The 22,890-nt window shown below is 42.4% G+C and overlaps 1 protein-coding gene across 2 annotated transcripts in view; it reads left to right on the forward strand.

Annotated features, from left to right (window-relative positions):
- Positions 1–22,890, forward strand: part of LOC100115415 (GTP-binding protein Di-Ras2) — a 60,672-nt gene that overhangs the window by 34,976 nt on the left and 2,806 nt on the right. For both annotated transcript variants that reach the window (XM_031929216.1, XM_031929215.1), the window contains 3 exons: positions 10,019–10,243; positions 13,273–13,355; positions 21,752–21,935. In XM_031929216.1, coding sequence (XP_031785076.1) covers positions 10,019–10,243; positions 13,273–13,355; positions 21,752–21,935 — 492 coding nt within the window. The remainder of the gene's footprint in view (positions 1–10,018; positions 10,244–13,272; positions 13,356–21,751; positions 21,936–22,890) is intronic.

Raw genomic sequence — 22,890 nt, forward strand, 5'->3', positions numbered from 1 at the left:
CGCGCCGGTAATCCCTTTACACGGGCATTTGCTCTTTTTTAATTTAAAACCATTCCCGCACATGGCCTCGTTCATCTGCAAGCACTCACACACCCACACATAGGCTTTGTGTATAGGTATACTGGACACGCGTCCCCGACAAAACTAAACTTGTGCTCGCTTTGTTTTAACATCGGGCGCAGACGCGCGATCATCCTTTTGATCTATGAATAGCCTGGGATTACTAATTTCGGTTTCAAGTTGAGCTATTTGCAATCGATAGCGAAGGTCGGCTATTTAGCTATTTATAGTACAGAAAAAAGCGCGCCGACCGCAAAATCAGCTACATTTTCAAAGTATTCGCCGAGAAATTCGTCGTCGAGGAGGCTCTTCCAGTGTATGATATGCCTAAAAATAGGTCGTCAAAAAAGCGGCCAAGTACAAGTCTGTGAAAAAGTACATTGTGCAACTAGGGGGGAAATAGTAGAAAAAACTTGGACAGTCCATATCTCGTGCGAATTGCCAGCCGAACCGAAGGTTGCCGCAGGAGGAAAAACTTTCCACCCGCTGCTATGAAAAACTCGATTTTCCATTCGTTTTTCATGCCCGGAAAAGGGCCTTTTTCATGCACGAATTGTAAAAAATCTCTTTCGCATAACATCAGCATTTGCGCGTGAAAATACGAACTTGCCTCGGTAGTTCGAAAACAAGCAAGTGTCCGAATTCGAGGAAAAAGCGGCCGGCACTTGCACGTATGTAGGCTATAGGGGAGAATCGCAGGATAAACAGCGATTCGTGAGGCGACGCACGTGTACGTGTATGTACGGCGCTTCATCGATCGCGCATAGTAGCGCATCCGCGGTGGGGTGCAGGAGCGGAAAACAAAGACGCGTTGACGGATGCGGGCATCGATATTCGCCCGGAAGCTTCTCGCAGGCGCGGTATACCCAGGTTTTCGAGTGCCTCTTCTTCAGGTCGAGGGCTGTCATGGAATATTTATTCGAGCTCGGCTTATTGAGGCTAGGCATGAGAGGATGTTTGTATTCATTTATACGAGATGCGGAGGTTTTTTGCTCGAAAGGGTGCGGACAAGTGGTTTCGGGTGGATTAGAGGTGTATAGAGGGACGAAAATACCGGCGCGCGGGCGACGAGGAGAAATCCCTGTTGTTCGGTATTCGTTTATCGTCTAATTCTTGGATAACCAAATAAAATTCGTTCGCTCACATCTATCGCGCAAGTTTTTCTCACGGGTTTCCTAAAAAGGCATATGTGGGATGCCTGCGCGTGTGTGTGTGTGTTAGGTTGAATAAATCATCCTACCAAGGGAAATTACGATCGGACGTTTAGTTTTACAGCGCCAATCTCAAAATCTAATTTTACATACAAAACTTTTTAAATAAAGCTTGCAATAAAAAACCGAGTCTGTAGCGCCGTAGTGTTAAGTTTAATGAATCGTTGTACCGAATGAAATTTTGATCGGGCTTTTTGTTTTACGAAGATTTAGCGACGACATCCCCTTAACATTCCAATTTTACGATCAGCTATATTTATGCCAATTATGACCGTTATATCAATTATGACCCTTTTTTGACCCTTTTCATCGTCATACATATATCTGATCGTATAATTTAAATATTAATTGAAATTTCCAAGACAAAAGTGAAAGAAAAGAGCTTTAATTTGAGCCATGGATGGTTTTCGTAAAAATCAAAAAATCGGTGATTTTTTTTTACCATTTTACCATTTTCCAGCTTAGACAACTTTTGACCTGGGCAACCACATTTTTAACCCGCCAGCCCTCAAATTAGTTCTTTTTTCTGATACTTTGAAATTATTAATACACATTTTTGGATTAGGCCTCCAGACAAAAAGTGGAAACTTTCTGGTTTTCGTTAATTTTTCCCATGTTAAATTCCCATAAGAAAATTTTAACTGCCCTACAAAAAAGTTTGGCAAGCGATCGGCGATTCACGCGGGTATTTTCTCACTCCAGATGGCCCAAAGAACCAAAAAAAGTTGGTCTGGTGCTCTCAATATTTGAAATTTTCAACTTCCAGCACCCGAGTTGTTTTCACTCGCTCGTGGATTTGCTCATATTGGCGAATCCTGAAAAAAGTGCTCAAAACGATTATTTCTTATAATTATTTGTGCGAGCAACATAACATACTAATAATTTTGATAGCTGCAGTCATAACTTTTTTCACGGATCAAAATTTCAGAATTTATATCGTAGATGATGTTAGCGAAACGTATGAACTAAAAAGAGTTGAAAATATTCGTTAAACGTTATTATATGCGCATATGCTTGTGTACAGACTAAATCTAAAAATATATCACATTGTTTATTCGATGCACTTTATATGTATCTCCGATCCCCGTGCTTGTTTCAAATGTATATAGCGCTTGCGACGTAGTTTTGTATTCTTCGAGTATGAATAAATTATTTGGAATGACTTACAATATTTCTTATCCGTTGTGTGTATAATTGTATAATGTTTCGCCATATGATCTCAAAAAACATAGAAGAAAACGTCCCTTCCCTTCCATCCATATAATTCCGTTACGCATCTAGTGTATAGTCTTACAGAAAAATCAATCTCTCGGCGGTTGAACCTTTAATGTTCTCCCTTGCCGGCAACAATCATCTAAGCCTTTTAAGCAATCCTACACAGCCGCCTTTGTCCGTGAAAATAAAAAAACTAGCGCTCACTCGCATTCATCGAAAGCAGCCGCAAAACAGAGAGATAGCACAGGCAACAGGGGCTGCAGCAATTGTGCGGCGGTATATAATACATCAGCGCCTTCGACGTCCGCTTCGCTTCATTAACTCGACTACTCTGATATACATGCCTCAGCCTCAACACTAGCGGCTTCTAGAGTCATCACAAATATTGGTACGTACACGCGCCCACACACTGCACGCGAGGGAAAAAGAAGGGACAGAGACGTTGATTTTCGTAGCCGATGCGAGTCGAGAGGCGAAATTCGATTTGCGCTGGACTGTATGCTGTATGTATGTGCGTGTGTGTGAGAGAGAGAGAGAGAGAGAGAGAGAGAGTGAGGAGGGGAGGGGAGAGGGAGAAGGAAGGAGCAGAAGAATTATCCTGAGAAAGGGTGTGTTATTAGGATAACAATGCCCTCGAGGATTCGTCGGGTAATTAATTGGATTCAGAGTTGTTTTGCTTGAGGGAACAAGCGCATTGACATTCGAGGCTGCCTTTGTTTATTCAAAGAATGGGCAGGTTGTGCGTAATTTTTATTCTAATATCCTTAAAAATGTGGGACTTCTGTTTTGCTGGGAACGAATCGCATTTTTCGAAATGAAATTTTTCATATCCGCAGAAAGCTGTATGAAGTATATAAAAAGAATTTTCAGGATGAATTGCAAAATATGAATATCTCTATACACAGCGGCGCTCGTACATGTAGCTATACTTACCTGCATATCCGTCTCATATACTGTCTTTATATATGCTATAAAAAATACGGTCTTTTTTCCAAGCTTCGTAATATTATATCGCCTAAAAGCTCGGTAAATGGATTCTATAAACAAGTTAACACATGTATATTACACGTAATGCATATACTACACATATATCAATTTTATTTTATAATAAATGCATCGAAAGCAGCTGAAGTTCCCGATAAAATCCTCTATCGGGTACTATAGTTCATACGATAATTTGATTGCGGTTTCAAAGGGGGATGCCCATGAGTATAGGGATTCCTGCCCGTAACGCGGTACCTTTTTTTTACATGGCATTTGGAACTCGAAAGTTCATCGCCTCATCTACGCAAGCCTTCCACGCTGCCCTATCTTGTGTCAACCCCACCCAAGATGCACCTTTCCGATCGACACCCAGCCGTCCTATTTCTACTAGATCCGCTTTTACGTTGTCCTCCCATCTACGTCTAGGTCTACCTAGAGGTCGCGTTACCATCGGCCTGCCCTTCATGACACGCGCTGCCGTACGGTCGTCTCCCATTCTCGCTACGTGCCCTGCCCATCCCAATCTGCGCGATTTTATTATTCTGTTAATATTTGGTCACGCGTACAGATTGTGTAACTCATCATTGTGTAGTCTCCTCCATTCCCCGGTTTCCTCATCTTTCTTCAGTCCGTATATTTTTCACAAGACTTTATTTTCAAATACCTTAAAACGGTTGTTCGCCTGCCTAGTGAGAGCCCACGTTTCGCACCCATACAGAACCACCGGCAGTATTATTGTCCTGTATATTCTTATTTTAACGTTTTTAGACAACAGCCTCGACTTAAGTAAATTACTCACGGCGTAGAAGCAAGCATTACCCGAATGGAGTCTTTTATTTATTTCGACATTAATCTCGTTTTTATCATTTATGGTCGTACCCAGACACCTGAATTCTCTAACCTTTTCAAAAGTAAAATTCCCAACTCTGAGATCTTCCTCCCCTCTGCAGATGCCTAGCTTATCCACAATCATGTACTTTGTTTTTGATTCACTCACTTCTAACCCTGTATACTCCACCGCTTTTATGAGGATTTCCGCGTTTCTTGCTACCGTTTCCCTACAATCCCCCAGTATATCCAAATCATCTGCGTAGCCTAGTATCTGCGTTGTTCCATTAAGCGTTGCGCCCATCTGGCTAACCTGCATTTTTCTAACGGCATACTCTAACGTTAAGTTGAACAGCACCGTAGAGAGCCCATCCCCTTGTTTTAAACCATCGCGTATCATGAAGGGTTCTGATACATTACCGCCTACTCGGACCTTTCCCGTGCTTCCGTTCAGACATATTTGAATTAATCTCACGAGTTTTTTCGGTACACCGAGAAGTACTAGAATTTGATACATTTTGCTTCGCTTAATAGAGTCGTACGCTTTTTTAAAATCTATAAATAGTTGGTGTATGGTTTCGCAAAATTCCCACTTTTTCTCTAACAACTGTCTTATGGTAAACATTTGATCGCTCGTCGATCTGTTGCGCCGAAATCCGCACTGATAATCTCCTACTATATCTTCCGCGAATGGAGTGAGTCTAGCTTGTATTACGTTTGACAGAACTTTGTAGCACGTTGCTAAAAGTGAAATACCCCTATAGTTATTGCAGTCTGTCTTATCCCCCTTTTTAAAAATCGATATAATGATAGATTCCTTCCAATTTTCGGGTATTGTTTCATTTTTCCAGATGGCACATACTAGTTTATAGATTTTGAAAGTGTGCTCGACGCCCCCATATTTGAGTAACTCAGCTGGTATAGAGTCATTTCCCGCGGCTTTGTTGTTTTTTAGTTTTTTAATCGCGGCCTCTACTTCTTGGTAGCTCGGTTCCTCCACGTGGGGTTCGGGAGTGTGAATTTCGTCCCCTAATTCTTCGCTATTTTCGTGCACGTTTAATAATTTATCGAAATAATTTTTCCACAGCGACAGTAATTCGTTGTCATTTGTTACGAGGTCCCCGTTTTCGTCCTTCATCAATTGCGCTCTACTCCTAAAACCCTTTCTGATGGCGTTAATCCCTCTGTACATTTCGCGGGGGTTATTTTCCTCACTGTTAGTTTCTATTCTCCTAATAAGATTCTTTCGATACTCCCGCTTCTTATTTCTGTAGATCGCGCTCGTCTGTTTCCTTACGTTAGAATACTCTTCTACGGTCCTATCGCTTCTATTTTGTAAGCTATCTAATTTAGCCTTTTTGCGCCTTTCAAACCAGAGTTCGCACTCTTCGTCAAACCATGGTTTGCTCTTTGGCTTTTTCTTTTTACCCAGTACTTTGTTCGCGGCCTCTTTTACCGTTTTTTCGATGTCCCCCCATAAGCTATTCGGTTCGTCATTCCCCTCCGGCGATGTGTTTGCTTCTTCAAGTGCCTGAAACCTGTTATTAATTTCTATCTGGTACCTAATTCGCTCTGTTCTATCTCGTAGTTTCTCAATATCGAAGCTTTCTACCTTGTTTGCTCGCTTACTATTTTGATTCGCTACTAGTCTAGCTCTTAATTTGGCTACTACTAGGAAGTGGTCCGAGTCGCTATCTGCCCCTCTGTAAGCCCTTACGTCAAGAACATTAGTATGACGTCTTTTTTCAACGAGGAAATGATCAATTTGGTTCTGTGTGGCCCCGTCCGGCGATGTCCACGTTGCCTTGTGTATGTTCTTGTGCTTAAAACACGTAGTTTTCATTATAAGATCTTTTGCCGCCGCGAAATTTATGACCCTAATACCGTTATCATTGCTGGCTTCGTGCAGGCTTTCCTTACCTATAGTAGGCCTAAACATTTCCTCCCTACCTATTTTAGCATTGAAATCGCCTAATACTATTCTTGTGTCGTAAGACGCGAACTGGTCGATTACCTGCTCTAAAGTTTCGTAATAGAGATCCTTAGCTTCTTCTTCTTTGTCCTCCGTAGGACAGTGTACATTAATAAATACATATCTATACCATTGACCTTCGATAATGATGTACGAGAGCCTATCATTGACGGATTTGAAACTTTTAACCGAATGTATGATGCTTTTGCTTACGAGAAATCCGGTGCCTAGAGATCCCCCACTCCCGGCCCCATACAGGTACGTGAAGTTACCCGATGCTAGTACTCCGCCATCTGGCCACCGCGATTCCTGTATTGCTACCAAATCTAGATTGTACCTATCAGCTTCCTTTACGAGTTCTTTAAACGTACCTGCTCTGTATAGACTGCGAACATTCCAAGTTCCGACCCTTAAGTCCCTTTTGGTTCGGATTTGATTTTTTTGAGCCATGATGTTATGTTAAACCCGCGCGCTTCGGATCCTGTTCCGATCGCAGGTGAGTCCACCGTTCTAGAGGTGATAACCCCCATACCTCTCTAGAACTAAGTATGAGAGCTTTCCGACTTTGACGAGGACAGTGTCAATTCGTCGTCAGACACACTACGGTTTCATTCTCGCATCCTAACGCCCCCCTGCAAGGCAACGCGCCTTCGCTGGCATCGTTACCGCGTAAGACCAGGTCACGAATTATTCTACACATCCCCTTTCGGGGCAGTTGTCATCGCTCCCGCATCCTCCTCGGCAGCAAGATTTTTGCCCATTTTTGTAATGTGTGATGAAAGAGATAGATTGAGAGATAAGAGATAATGTGAAGTGTTTTTGTTGTTGTGGTGCTTGCGTAGTGTTTCTAGATGAATGCGTTCGACAGTGTGGGCTCATCACACCCACGCCTGTTCCTATCGGCTGTCCGCGGCTGCTTATTCAATTTATTCGCAGCTAACCTCTTTCTCAGGGGCTGTTCCTCTATCCGCAACCTAAGGACGCGCTGTGTAGTGGTGATAGGCACCCACCCGTCCGATCTGGACGACAACGCCCAAGACCCGCTTAGGGTAGCGGCATTGTAACAGAACGCGGTACCTATGAAGCCTATATACCAGCGTATAGGGCACAAAAAAACATAAAGTTTGAAAAAAATTTAACCCCCATAACCCCCGGGAACATATGTTGAAAATGATGTACTTCGAATTTCTGGCCGCACATTTATTACTTTCTCTTTTATTGCGCGCCGAGGGTTTGGGTCCTACGCAGGGCTATAAACTAATTGCCCCGCCGCCGACGCGGTGGCCGACCCGACCGACCCGGCGACGACGCTGTCGAAGTCCGAAGGGCCTAGGGTAGGGATAATCCTTAACAGATTTCGGAAACTCTGACAGCTTCTGCGAGATGCGCTGGACAGTCAGTCGAGCGACAGCCTCTGCGAGAGTAACTGCGCTTACTCGGTTGTCGCCTCTATATTTTCCTATTTTTGTATCACTTGAGTTATGATTAATAAATATTCTATTTTTCCTTTGCTAATCCGAATTGGTTTTATTCTGCTTAAAGCATAAGCGTATAATTCCAATAACATAGAAGAAAGCTACATGAAAATTTCATTCCCTAAAAGGCGAAAAATTTTGTAATATTTTTTGCGGTATTACAAAATTTTTCGCCTTTTAGGGGATGAAATTTTCATATAGCTTTTTTTTATTTTCCCGGGGCTTATGGGGGTCAAATTTTTTTTTAACTTTATATTTTTTTGTGCCCTATACGCTGGTATAGGTTTCGTAGATACCGCGTTACGGGCAGGAATCCCTATACTCATGGGCATCCTCCTTTAATTTCCTTTAATTTATGAGTTGTTTTACAACATCTTTTTTTGCTGCATCAGTTGTGTGGAACATACGCTAAAACTTATTAACGCACAAAACATGCAAAGAAAAAACTTTCCGGTTCAACAGATGAATATGCATCGTCGATGGGCAAGCATTCCTCTCTTAAATCATTTTAAAAATCATACACTAATGTATTCAGCGCGAATATCAAATTATGAGTAGCTATAGCTATATCCACCTTTCCTATATTTTCTCTTCCACTTGTGGAAAATCGCATGTGCTCGCGAGGGCGTAACTTCGTTTGGTACGCATATGCGTGTAGATGTAATATCTGTCCAATGGAAAGGTGGGACTAGATTCAATTGGCACCGGGATTTCTTAGGAATAATTCGTTTTTGAATTACGCTGCAGCAAGTTTTCAACCGGATATTTTGTATACTTATTATATATATGAATAAGGGTTTTTCAATAAATGGAAAAAGTTAAATAATTGCTTTAATCCGTGACGCATTTTCCCAGAATTCAAATGCTATAAAGTTGCGCCTGAATAACCGAGAGCCGTATAATAAGAGCGGAGCTTATTTTCGACTCGCAATAAAAAAGAATCGTTGCACTGTCACACGAGGAGTTAATATGAGGTGAAATAAGTGCTGCTCGGAAATTCCATTTCCACGCAAGGTACATTTCGGCCCAGCGACCGGCGCTGTGACGGCACGCGTATTGTACCGCTCGCGCATGCATAACGTATAATGGATTGAATTATGAGTCGCGAACGTAATTTCCAAACCGTTAATCACGTTGAGTGCGATCCCTCGTTAACCTTGTACATCCTGCGCATTATATTCGCGACGATTTTTGCCAAAAGTTTGCTGGCTTGTGTACTGGCTCATGGCTGGATGATTTTCAGGTGGCCTTGCCCTTTTGCACGGCGTGTATGCGCGCTGTGTTGAAAGCTTGGCGAAATGGCTGGTTAATTGCTTGACAAAATTTACTGATCCGCTTGTCCACAAATTTGCTGGAGGCTTCTGCAGGTTCAAAACATGTTTATGCGTAATAATACAAGAACATACAGGCAAAGGCTGACTGACAGAGAAATCACGGCTCGCTTTCGATTGCACAAGTTCGGACACTAAGTTTGTCTAGCCAGAGCCCGATCGTTACTGTGCTTATTTTGCGAACAGCGCGTAATTGATTCTCGTCGAGGTATGCCCGACAACGTCCAAATCGTCGCCACAGCCCATAAAACACTTACGAACGGCTGAAGCTCGAGCAGCGAGAAAACTTGCAAGTACTTTGTAATTAAGCAGATGCAAACACAAATGAAAATCAATGCGTACAACTCGATCGAAAGTTTACCTTCGTAGATTCGAGACGCAAAATTTAAGATAAGTTTGCTTCGGGTATAAGCCAGTTGACGATTTCGACATAAACCTTTTCCACTATGAACGGAGTAGAACGGAGTAGGATAAAGTTTGCAATCAAAGCTCTTTCGTCATAGGTGTACAACATAGACTTTCCGAGTCTGGTCAGTGCGTATCGTATACGTACGCGACGAGGAGTATATCTCTTGCCTGTTCCTTTTTGCGAAAAGTTATTTTACGAGCTGTCCTTCGCCCAACGTAAACTCGCGCCATTCGCTCCACAATGTTTCACAAACTTTATATAGTCATTCGTATGTCGATTGGGAACCGGCAGAATGTTCAACAATTACAAATGCATTCTGCGTACTCTATAAACGCGACCATCCCCCACAGTAAGAACAGTTTGAATTGCGAATGTACTGGAAAACTCTCTCCTGCTATAGCTATCCTTTACCGAACGACGACAGCTGCTTTAAATTGCTACAAAATAATACCCCAGCTCCATACACGATAATAAATTCCAAATAAATTCCAATTCAGCTATATGTGACAAAAGAAATATTGTCTGATCCACAGGAGTGATAAACAGGGGCGACTCGTTCCGGAAAAAGCGCTCGCGCTCGAACTCGCTCGCCCCGGCGGAGGGCGAGCCAGAAGAATCCTGCAAGTCCTCGCCTCCCAAGGATGTCACCTCGTACAACGTGGCGGTGCTAGGCGCCAGAGGCGTCGGCAAGTCGGCGCTCGTCAGTCAGTTCATGTCCAGCGAGGGCATCAACGCTTACGAGCACGTTCGCCAACGAGGTAAGACAGCTGCGACACAAGGCTCCTTCGTAATCATAATCAGATGATGATGATCGGGGTTGCGGAGATGGAAGTTTTCAAATAGAAATATGTCTGCTATATTCCTAAGGCATTGCTGGGGTGAACAAAATGTTTCGCGAGTAATTATAGGTTCATACCTTTATATTGGTCACTGAATGCGTGCGTTTGTTTCTGGATACATCTCAATATTCATAGATTATACGTTTATGCGTTCAGAATATGTTTGTTGATTTCCAACCATAAACGCGGAAACGCGATAATTGCTGATTGCGAAATGCGATATGCCTGCACGGAAAGCAATGACTGCTTCATTTAGTTTTACAAAATATGATAGGTCGCGTTTTCGTTATGACAGTTAGTCCATAAAAAACACATTTATCATCGCCACGCTTCCCTGTATGGTATTTTAATCGCGTAGTGAAATTTGCTTCGTCGTGTTGATGATTAATATTTTTAATGAATCTTCAAAAAGGCGGTGCGGTATCAGCCGTAACATCAGAAAAGTAGCCCTGAGGGAAACTTAGCTCAAATTCCGCAACTTACAAAAAAAGAAAAATATCGGAATTCAAAAGCTCTCGAGTATAACATCGCCATGGACATATATGTAGTGAACGAGGAAATCGTTTGTCCCTTGGATGAACTAAACTGCTTTACCAGCTACAACATAGTACCTCGAAAAGATATATGATATTGTTGTCAGCTTCTGGAAAATCAATTTCAAAAAACTTATTCTACATTTTCTAGCTCATATATATTTTTTTCAAAAGTGTATCGCAAAAGGACGGCTGATTTTCTCGTTTGCTATCCACGTAAAGCTCGAGGGCTCTCATACGGAAAATTCGTCCCATGAACAGAGTGTATTAGATACAATGGGCCCCAATCACGCCGCATGGCGGTCGTGTGACAATCGCCTCGCTTAATTAACTGGGGAGGCATAGAACGCGGCGTCTCGTCGGATAATCGGGAATTTGACTATGCTAATCGAGAGCAAGCTGCGCCGCGAGTCGTTCGACTATCCTCGGAATCGCCGCCGGCAGCTCTTTATTCGATTTAGTCGATTCCAGGTGCGAGGATTTTTTCCTTTTTCTTTGCGTGCGGAAGCATTTGTGAAAATTTTCACACAGTTTCACACAGGAAAAAGCTTTTAAAAAATGTTCTAATAATAATCCTGTTGAATATTATAATATGAAGCATCTATTACAAAGATTCGTTACAGTATTCGCTGGGATCATACCGACATTGTATAACTCTGGTTAGCTGGAAATGACATTTCGAAGTACTTATCATGAAATGCAATATGCGCAACATTGTTTAATAATTTGATTTCGTTTTTCCGAAAACAGTTGGCAGTGTTGTCGAGCGTTGAAACAAGTATCCTCACTAATGACGCATCAAGGTAAAGCTCGAAAAAAAGTTGCAATACGGCATAAGCGCTTCTGATCAAAAACCAAAATACATCTACTTACGGCTTGTACATCGCAAATGTCATTAGAATGAAGATACATCACTGAGCAGTTTGGTGCGCGAAGTAGCTCTCCTCATGCACATATTAGCCGTAGTTTGCCGTTGCAAAATTCTCAGTGTTCACACGCGGCATTTCAGGAGAATCGCATTTTTCCGTGCATGCTAACGCGAAAAGTAAGCAAACTAAACTTTAATTTTTCATCCAGGAATCAAGTCCGCGATTAAGAGGCACGTTTTACGCGAAAGAGAAATAACAAATTGCGAATTTTCCGCCACGATAAGTCTGCGCACGCGCAGGCTGCCTTCTCAATTAACGCATTCGGATCGTGCTCTGAATTTGAGCACCGTGCGGGTTTTTGTTATTATTATTATTATTATTATTATTATTATTATTATTACTATTATTATTATTATTATTATTGTTGTTGTTGTTATTGTTATTATTATTATTATTATTATTTTGCAGTTCAATTAGCCATAAAGATCTTGTTGTTCGCGGCTTCATTCTTATTTTCAGTTTGATGAAACAAAGTTTTTAAATATCGTTGTGCTGCATTATTATATTGTTTCGTTTTGACTCTTGCAAAGCCCAAGATATCTCTCTCAAAGCGAACTGGCTTCCTAATTAAATGAGGTGATTCCGTGTGGCTGTTGAATACTTAGAACGATATCGTTCTAAGCAAAGAGAGAGCCTTCCGTTGCATGCATTCAATCGCAATTGAAGGATTTTAATTAAACCTTTCTACTTAACTTTCAAAACCTGAACACGATAATGATCTCCAGGTTCTTACACGCGTTTTCCGCACTCGCGCTTTCATCAGTCGCGCTCAAATACGTGCTTCGTGAACTTGTTCCTTTGGCTTCGATGAACACTTTCATGGATTCTCGATTCAATTAAAAAATAAACTTTTCATTCATCACTGATCGGCATAAATTGGTGGACCTTATTTAGATAAGCTGCATCGCTAGCACAAGCACGCTGCTCACGAATTAGATTCATTTAGAGTTAAATAACACATGTACGTGCGTTTGCCTAGAGTGTCATAACTAGGCTTTATAGACCGTAGATTCGCGGAACGTACAGTCACGATGCACTTTAAGAATACGTATTCATTGGCTTCTCGCGAAGGCTCGAAAAGACGCACTCGTAGCGCATTTATTCATACCTGAGCACCCCTATACCCTGCAGGTATGCGCATCTCTTGGAGCAACTCCTTGGAGTTAGCTCTCGAGTGGGCGGAGGCCGGCAAAATTGAATCCCCATCTCTCCGTATCCTCGCCCTCGAAATTAACGCCGCGACGGCATAGAAATCGTGCCGCATCGATGTTGTTATATACCTGTATAGCGCGCGCGCAACTCCTCCTCCGCGGTGTACAGTAGCCGTGCACACCAGTGTGTCTATTCGAAGCCGCTATCAATGGGCAAAGTTCGCGCGACAAGTGCCTTCTCCACGTGCGCACGTGCGTACATGCACATATACGTATACCTGTGTGTGTGTGTATGTGTGTGTATTATTAAGTCAGCGATTCCGTGTATTTTGCAGATGCGCCGAGCGAGCAATCCGTCTTTGTTATGCTGAACGGCGAGGAGAGCGAGCTGCGTTTCGTCGACGTTACCAATATAAAGGTCAGTTTCTGCAAGCTTTGTGTGTGTGTGTATGTGTCTGTCTGTCTCTGCTGTGCATCATCGTTGCCGCGCGGTGTATGCGCGCGGCGGAGAACCGGCATGATTTCAATTAAAACGTCTCGAACGAGAGACGGCTTTTGTGCTGCAGCGCCCGAGACATTATACCTTTGTAACGCTATCCGGCTCGTCGACGCTCATCGCCTTCGCCGTTTCTTTATGCGGGCTCGAGTATTTCGAGAAATCCGCTGCATGACGGGATTCTCATTGACGTGTGTTTTCGCAGCTGTATGGGTCGGGCGTTTGGGCTTTCGATACACCCGAATCGCATGTAGTTTTCTGCACTTTTCTAGAGCGCTGATGCGTATTATTGAATCGAAAACGCTGGCAGCCTTTTCACGTGCATTCTCCTTGAATTTCAACAATTACAACAGCTACTTGACCCGTGGATTTTTTAGCCTAATGTGCAACTTATTCAAATATAACACGACCGTGTCGAGCGATTCCGTAATCAGCGCACCTCCGCCCCATATCGTCGCGTGCACGCTCGGCTTATTGCTCTTTCGTCCGCCAAGATTGATTTCCCTCTCCCTATCTTTCGCTGACTCTGGCGACGCTTTTAACGGACTACGAGACGCGCGCACGCACGTTACGTATGCAAATTTAGCCGCGTGACTCAAGCGAGCTTTCGCGAAAAAGCTCGAGGGTATCCCCTTTCGCGGAGAGGGCGATGGACTTTGCGCGCGCGCGAGCAAGGAAGAGAGCGGCTTCTTAACGAGTTGCTAATTGCCGGGGTGTCGCTGAAGAGCGGCTTTTTCGACCCCAGTGCGCTGCGGGCTTTCTGAATTGCCGTCGGAGACGTGATTGTTCGCGCTGCTCTGTTGCCAAACTGAGCGCAGGCAAATGTTTTGAATCGCCCACGGAATTTGTTTGCTGTCCATTTCAATGGCTATCATCGTAACCGGGTCTTGCTTAGCTCATTCAAATTTTCGTCTCGCACCGAGGATTATTGCTGAATGCTGATAATGTTTATTGCGATTACATTGTGTTTTGTGGTCTTTTGTGAAAGCTCCTTTTAAATGAAAGTTGTTGTCGAAACGATTTTCTATGGAAATATAATTGTTGCTTCTGAGTATGTGCGAGACCGAAAAAAGACTCAAGAAAAAGATCACGTCTCGTCTCGAGAATCCCGAAATATTTCGAAAATTTCGACATTTCTCGGAATTCTCGAAATATTTCGGGATTTTCGAGAAACTTCGGTATAGCTAAAGAAATAAGAAAAAGTGTAATTTGACTAGTAGATTACGGAACTAGTGCGCGAAGTATACGGAGACACCTTTATATATGCGCACGTGTCGTTACGTATAATATACTATTGAACTGTGTTTGGAACTGTATTATTTGACACGTCGTGTGCGAAGCTCAATTTAGCGTCCACACTTTGGCGACATACGCAGCATACGCCAAACTGTGTTTCGCCTAGGGAGTGTCAAGAGAATGATTTACGTTATTACTTATAAGTTTCAAGAAAGCTAAGCTCTTGATGTGTATAGATGAATCTTTTTCCCGAATACCTACAACGCAAATGTCGCCTGGAACTCAAATGTAAAGGTGTTTGAAACAGAAAAAAATTATAACTCGTAGTGAAAAACATAAACACTTGACCCGGAGCTTTCACATATACGATGTCGAGGTGTTCAGCGTACGAAAAAATCAAGTCTATAGGCAGTGCGCTACAATATACAAGCGCGAAACAATTACATACCAATTATCGAACGCGTGAATCTCTCTACTGCATCGGCAAAGCCAGGTGCTAAAGGGATTTAAAAGGCGGGCCACTCGACAGTCCCTGGCACGCGTCGTTCAAAGGCAACGTATATACATCGCATAGATTTTTAATTTCATTCAGCCGAAACACGAAGAATTCAAAGAAATATAATTTACTATTTATTATTTTTCTGTTGATTATGTTTCTCTTGACCATAAGCTTTTGGGTCCTTTGTATCTTATATAAAATTTTAAGGCGCTTCGCGAGAAACCCGAGGCAAAACCACTACGTAAGACTAACAATTTCCCAGCTATGCCAAAACGTATTTTTGAACATTGCACATATACGCTTGGATATTTTTAAATTATACTTTTTCACTTTATCTAAAAGATATACCGAAATTCTTCGACGGGATCCCAACCCACCTCGTCTCGCCAATAATTTTTTTTTTTTTTACATGGCATTTGGAACTCGAAAGTTCATCGCCTCATCTACGCAAGCCTTCCACGCTGCCCTATCTTGTGTCAACCCCACCCAAGATGCACCTCTCCGATCGACACCCACCCGTCCTATTTCTACTAGATTCGCTTTTACGTTGTCCTCCCATCTACGTCTAGGTCTACCTAGAGGTCGCGTTACCATCGGCCTGCCCTTCATGACACGCGCTGCCGTACGGTCGTCTCCCATTCTCGCTACGTGCCCTGCCCATCCCAATCTGCGCGATTTTATTATTCTGTTAATATTTGGTGACGCGTACAGATTGTGTAACTCATCATTGCGTAGTCTCCTCCATTCCCCGGTTTCCTCATCTTTCTTCGGCCCGTATATTTTTCGCAAGACTTTATTTTCATATACCCTAAAACGGTTGTCCGTCTGCTTAGTGAGAGCCCACGTTTCGCACCCGTACAGAACCACCGGCAGTATTATTGTCCTGTATATTCTTATTTTAACGTTTTTAGACAACAGCCTCGACTTAAGTAAATTACTCACGGCGTAGAAGCAAGCATTACCCGAATGGAGTCTCTTATTTATTTCGACATTAATCTCGTTTCTATCATTTATGGTCGTACCCAGATACCTGAATTCGCTAACCTTTTCAAAAGTAAAATTCCCAACTCTGAGATCTTCCTCCCCTCTGCAGATGCCTAGCTTATCCACAATCATGTACTTTGTTTTTGATTCACTCACTTCTAACCCTGTATACTCCACCATTTTTATGAGGATTTCCGCGTTTCTTGCTACCGTTTCCCTACAATCCCCCAGTATATCCAAATCATCTGCGTAGCCTAGTATCTGCGTTGTTCCATTAAGCGTTGCGCCCATCTGGCTAACCTGCATTTTTCTAACGGCATACTCTAACGTTAAGTTGAACAGCACCGTAGAGAGCCCATCCCCTTGTTTTAAACCATCGCGTATCATGAAGGGTTCTGATACATTACCGCCTACTCGGACCTTTCCCGTGCTTCCGTTCGGACATATTTGAATTAATCTCACGAGTTTTTTCGGTACACCGAGAAGTACTAGAATTTGATACATTTTGCTTCGCTTAATAGAGTCGTACGCTTTTTTAAAATCTATAAATAGTTGGTGTATGGTTTCGCAAAATTCCCACTTTTTCTCTAACAACTGTCTTATGGTAAACATTTGATCGCTCGTCGATCTGTTGCGCCGAAATCCGCACTGATAATCTCCTACTATATCTTCCGCGAATGGAGTGAGTCTAGCTTGTATTACGTTTGACAGAACTTTGTAGCACGTTGCCAAAAGTGAAATACCCCTATAGTTATTGCAGTCTGTCTTATCCCCCTTTTTAAAAATCCGTATAATGATAGATTCCTTCCAATTTTCGGGTATTGTTTCATTTTTCCAGATGGCACATACTAGTTTATAGATTTTGAAAGTGAGCTCGACGCCCCCATATTTGAGTAACTCAGCTGGTATAGAGTCATTTCCCGCGGCTTTGTTGTTTTTTAGTTTTTTAATCGCGGCCTCTACTTCTTGGTAGCTCGGTTCCTCCACGTGGGGTTCGGGAGTGTGAATTTCGTCCCCTAATTCTTCGCTATTTTCGTGCACGTTTAATAATTTATCGAAATAATTTTTCCACAGCGACAGTAATTCGTTGTCATTTGTTACGAGGTCCCCGTTTTCGTCCTTCATCAATTGCGCTCTACTCCTAAAACCCTTTCTGATGGCGTTAATCCCTCTGTACATTTCGCCGGGGTTATTTTCCTCACTGTTAGTTTCTATTCTCCTAATAAGATTCTTTTGATACTCCCGCTTCTTATTTCTGTAGATCGCGCTCGTCTGTTTCCTTACGTTAGAATACTCTTCTACGGTCCTATCGCTTTTGTAAGCTATCTAATTTAGCCTTTTTGCGCCTTTCAAACCAGAGTTCGCACTCTTCGTCAAACCATGGTTTGCTCTTTGGCTTTTTCTTTTTACCCAGTACTTTGTTCGCGGCCTCTTTTACCGTTTTTTCGAGGCCCCCCCCCCCCCCCATAAGCTATTCGATTCGTCATTCCCCTCCGGCGATGTGTTTGCTTCTTCAAGTGCCTGAAACCTGTTATTAATTTCTATCTGGTACCTAATTCGCTCTGTTCTATCTCGTAGTTTCTCAATATCGAAGCTTTCTACCTTGTTTGCTCGCTTACTATTTTGATTCGCTACTAGTCTAGCTCTTAATTTGGCTACTACTAGGAAGTGGTCCGAGTCGCTATCTGCCCCTCTGTAAGCCCTTACGTCAAGAACATTAGTATGACGTCTTTTTTCAACGAGGAAATGATCAATTTGGTTCTGTGTGGCCCCGTCCGGCGATGTCCACGTTGCCTTGTGTATGTTCTTGTGCTTAAAACACGTAGTTTTCATTATAAGATCTTTTGCCGCCGCGAAATTTATGACCCTAATACCGTTATCATTGCTGGCTTCGTGCAGGCTTTCCTTACCTATAGTAGGCCTAAACATTTCCTCCCTACCTATTTTAGCATTGAAATCGCCTAATACTATTCTTGTGTCGTAAGACGCGAACTGGTCGATTACCTGCTCTAAAGTTTCGTAATAGAGATCCTTAGCTTCTTCTTCTTTGTCCTCCGTAGGACAGTGTACATTAATAAATACATATCTATACCATTGACCTTCGATAATGATGTACGAGAGCCTATCATTGACGGATTTGAAACTTTTAACCGAATGTATGATGCTTTTGCTTACGAGAAATCCGGTGCCTAGAGATCCCCCACTCCCGGCCCCATACAGGTACATGAAGTTACCCGATGCTAGTACTGTCTCGCCAATAATAGTCAAGGTAAATCTCGATTCATCTCTCGAGTCGGTATCGCACATCCTTCGTTACTTCAAAATGGTTCTCTCTTTTGGTTCGTAAAGGCATTCCTGTAAAAAAAAAAAATATTGTTCATGCTGTGATCATCTTTTGATGCGCAATCACCGAAATTAATTTCTCAACGAACAAGACAGTTCGGAATATCCAGCTTACATTGCCGTCTTGATTAAAATTGTTTACAGAGCTTCTCGAACAACTCGCATAATGACCCTTTCGCAGAGAACACGCGTGACAAACTTCATATCACTCGCAAAAGCCGCCGCGAAAGTGACGTGTCGCTGGAGATAGTTATGAAAGCCGTTACTTTTCAATTAAACGGAATATTCAGATTATTACCCGCCTCGTCAAAGCTGAAACGCGCGATATTCCGATGAAACTTCCGTTTCGAAAGTTTGAATCCATCGAAATATAAACGCTCGGAATATCGAGGCAGAACGAAGAACCTTTGGTGAGCTGCGGATATAGGTGGCCAGAACAGAAAGGCTGTAAAACCTTTTGACGCTGCACGCATAGGTCGTTACAAATCAGTGTGGGCGTTTCACATTTTGCCGCTCTGGGTCGAGCATGAAAATGAGCTGATATGCGCAAAAATCATATTAAAGCGCCTTCGGGCGTACATTGTCGCGCGTTACGTCATTGCAATTCGAGTAATGCGTATATGAATAAATTATTTTATAAAACCGTATAAAGCTCGGAATACGTACCTCGCAGTCCTTGATTATTTTTCGCGCTCATTGAAATGGCTGCCCGTAAAAGTTGAGATCCCGACACTCGGAGCAGACGGCATTTGAAGGTGCGTACTAGTTCAGCTTCAGCTACACAGATGACGAGAAAAAATCGTTTGACGTATTCCCGTTTGCAATGGCAGCGCACACGATCAAAGTGAATATTGCTTCGCGCGAAACGTCGATTGTTCTGAAAGAAGCTTCGATTGATTTTCTAACACATTATTCAAATTCAATAATGAGCGCGCGTAAAGCACGAATAAAAATGTCATTTGCTAATAAACTCCCTGTACATCTGATACGTCATCTTCCTGCATAACGTGAGCATCAATCATCGGAAGTACATATATGTGTCGTGTAGATATTTCATTCGAAGCGTACCGCATGCTCGAAAAGCGCCTCGTAAGCCAGCAGCACGGGCGCTGAGTATAAAAATAAAATCGAAAATAAAACGAAAAAGCCAGTTCGTGTAGGCACGCAGCGACTCGCCGCTGCATTAAACCTCCTTATAGAACAGCGACCGCCGCGCGCTCGATCGGGCAAGAAGACGCGCACCAGCAGCAACAACAACGCGTGAAGTTGATTAATCCTCGGCGTTCGCAGTTGTTCATCAGGAGCCGCAAAAAGACCGCCGATAATCGTGCTGGCCGACTCAACTCTCTCACCTACAAAGCGGCTTTCGGAGAGACGGGCGTTAAACGCGTCTGATTCACCGGACTTGTAAATAGCAGCGCGCGGCCCAATTCGCGAAGAAGATGACGCGCGCGCGCGCGAGTGAGAGGGAGTGAGACGTTCTATACGCGTTGCGTTTTGTAAGGCGAGAAGAGGATGCTGAGGGAGAGAGAGAGAGAGTCGGACGGAGCTGTAGAGAGAGAGGGAGGAATGTATCGGAAAACGACGGATGTTGCACATAGTCGATAACTGAGTTTTCAACTGGGGGATGACAGTCCGGCTGTAGGTGCAGTGATGAAGCCTTGGTTTATTTTTGATTTTTTAATTTCGTTCCGAAAGACTGTTTCAAATTAAGCCAGACGCTTCATTTTTCTAAACTGCGCCTCATTGGGCTTTGGAAGCGAATAAAACGCACAAAAATATCATGGGGGGACTAGTGATTCGATTTTATGTTCAATTCGCGGTGTTATCGCTATCATCTGCACCTGGAACTTAAATTGTTTGTTCAGAAGTTAATCCAATTACAATTGTCAATTATATAAATTTAAGTAAATAAAATTTAGATAATCAAAGTATAATTACAATGTTCAATTGAAAAAAATATACCGTAGAGATCAGTGCATCGAAGTGTTAAGGTTAATTATGCCTGCTAAAATCTTGGAAATCCAGAGCATTTCAAAATTGATAAAGTTATATTATAGATGCTGAAAGTTCGAGGTTTGAAAAGTCATAAAGATAGAACAATCTGAAAAGGCTTATTTTTTCAATCGAAAATACTTTCCCGAATAATTTTTGAGTAAATAACCGACCGAGAAAGCGCAACAGCTCTCTCACGCGTAGGAAATAGCGAAGCTTTGTAATCGCAGATACAGCCACCAGTCGCCTTTGCTCCCGCAGATGCGCTTTCCTCTTCCCGCGGCGAGATGCTCTGATTGACGTTTCGAAGTCGAGCCGCAGTTACTGCTGCAGCTGCTCACCTTTACAAGTAAAAGACGAGTATACGTGTACACGCATCACTATAAAGTGTACGTTTCAAACGTCAAGCGCACGCGCCGAGAGGAGTTTCGGCTCCGGCTTTGCTTATTTTTCGCTTTTCCGAGGTCAGAAGGAGTTTCGGAGTGCGCGAAATAGAATTCTGAAGGATATCCGCGAGATGGGATTTTGGTGTTGAATTATTGGACGAAAAATTAGTTGGCCTAATAGACTGGTAGTTGTGTGCACTCTATTTCGATGTTAATAATGGAAGATGCTTGTACTGAATGTTTTGACATATCCTCAACTAATATATTGTGGAGACATTAACACACTTGACAGTATAATAGTGTTTAGTAATACAAAATCGATGCAGTAAAACATTATACGATACTCGTGACCTAAGTAACACTTCTGCACGGCGTAATTAGGCTACTTATTAGGTCGCACGTATTGCTATTTGCTATAATATCCCATTATAAAAATTAGTATAAAAATTAACGGCTCTCACTTATCGGTTATCGCACGAAGACTGTCAACTGTACGTTTGGTTTGTTAATTCCCTTTTTTATATAATGCATGAATCAAATTCATAGTTCATCGTGTACTATAATTCGAATGGTAAAAATATCGACTCGTTTCCTTCGCCATTCATAACAATTTATGCAATGCAGATTTGAGTTGAAGTAAGTTATAAACCGACTTCTGAACATACGGAGCTTTCCTCCACTTTGCCACACACGCTTGCGTGACTTTTCGCGTATACATCTCATCAGCCTCTCGGCAGAATATATCCCAATGCAAACAGTCTAACAGTAGCTTGCAAAACAATCGGCTTTCGCACTTCTCGAGATAGCCCTCGCTCATTTTGATATAACTGTTTAATGGGAAAGACATCGCTGCTGCGACCATCGTTCTGTTGCAGGAGCTTGACAAGATACCTCAGCCACATGCCTACGTGGTCATGTACTCGGTGATCGACAAGGCGTCGTTCCAGCGAGCCGAGGATCTGCTCTCGCGACTCCACGAGCTCGACATCCGCGGTCGACCCGTCATCCTCGTCGGCAACAAAATCGACCTCGTGCGCTCGCGAGTCGTCTCCTCGCAAGGTGAGTTCGCTCTTTTTTCTTGTGATTTTCTAATAGCTATGATCGTATAAAAGTAAATAGTGAGAACAAAATAATACCTTGTTCATATATAGTTTTAGAAGCCATGATTTTTTGCGAACGTAGTTGAATTTCAAAAATCATACCGGTCGCCGCACGAGTAGATAGTTATGTAGGCTCTGTATCTACAAGTTAATACTCGAAGTTCGAATGACAATACACTGTCTTTGATTTGTTTTCCACTTTCACGTAACGCAGTACACGCATACTTAGCGCCATTATAAAAGCGGCTTAAAAGTAGGTATCGACCTTTTAAAACGTCGCGCGTCATATATACGCTTGAGTGTTTTGATTGGACGTCGAGGAAAATACTCGAGTTTAATGGAAAAATATTATAGCCTGTCAATTAAGATGATGTTATCGTAAAATTGCATGTACGCATTTTTGCGTGATTTAAACATGAGTTCTGGTGTTGTATGACAAATCGATAAAGCAATACCTTTCATTATAAAAAAAAAATCCATTCCAATGTTAACGATTGCTTGGTATGCAGATTTTTTTATTTCATAATCACACAACTATAATTATATGAACGCGAAAGTTATTAAAAATTAAGCTCTTTAAACCATCAAAATAAGTTTTGCATAACTATATACGAGCATGCTCAAATTGCCGCGAGATCACCAGTAGAAATGTATTCCTCGTATAACATACTCACAAACAGCCGCGAGCAATATCAAAGAAACGCTAGAAATGAAGGTTTCAAAAAATTGACTTTCCCGCGGTTGCATTGCATAATTAAAATTTTCAATAAAGCAGACGATATAATATGTAGAGTCCAGACTGGTTTACTTCAAAACTGTGCATGCATAGAAAGAAGCTTAGAAAGCTTTTCGTGCTTATTCAGTTTACTCCTAAGTTTATGCATAAATCTTTGAACACCGGGCAAAAAAAGGCT

The sequence above is a fragment of the Nasonia vitripennis genome, chromosome 4 (genome assembly GCF_009193385.2).
Source record: "Nasonia vitripennis strain AsymCx chromosome 4, Nvit_psr_1.1, whole genome shotgun sequence".
NCBI lineage: Eukaryota > Metazoa > Arthropoda > Insecta > Hymenoptera > Pteromalidae > Nasonia > Nasonia vitripennis.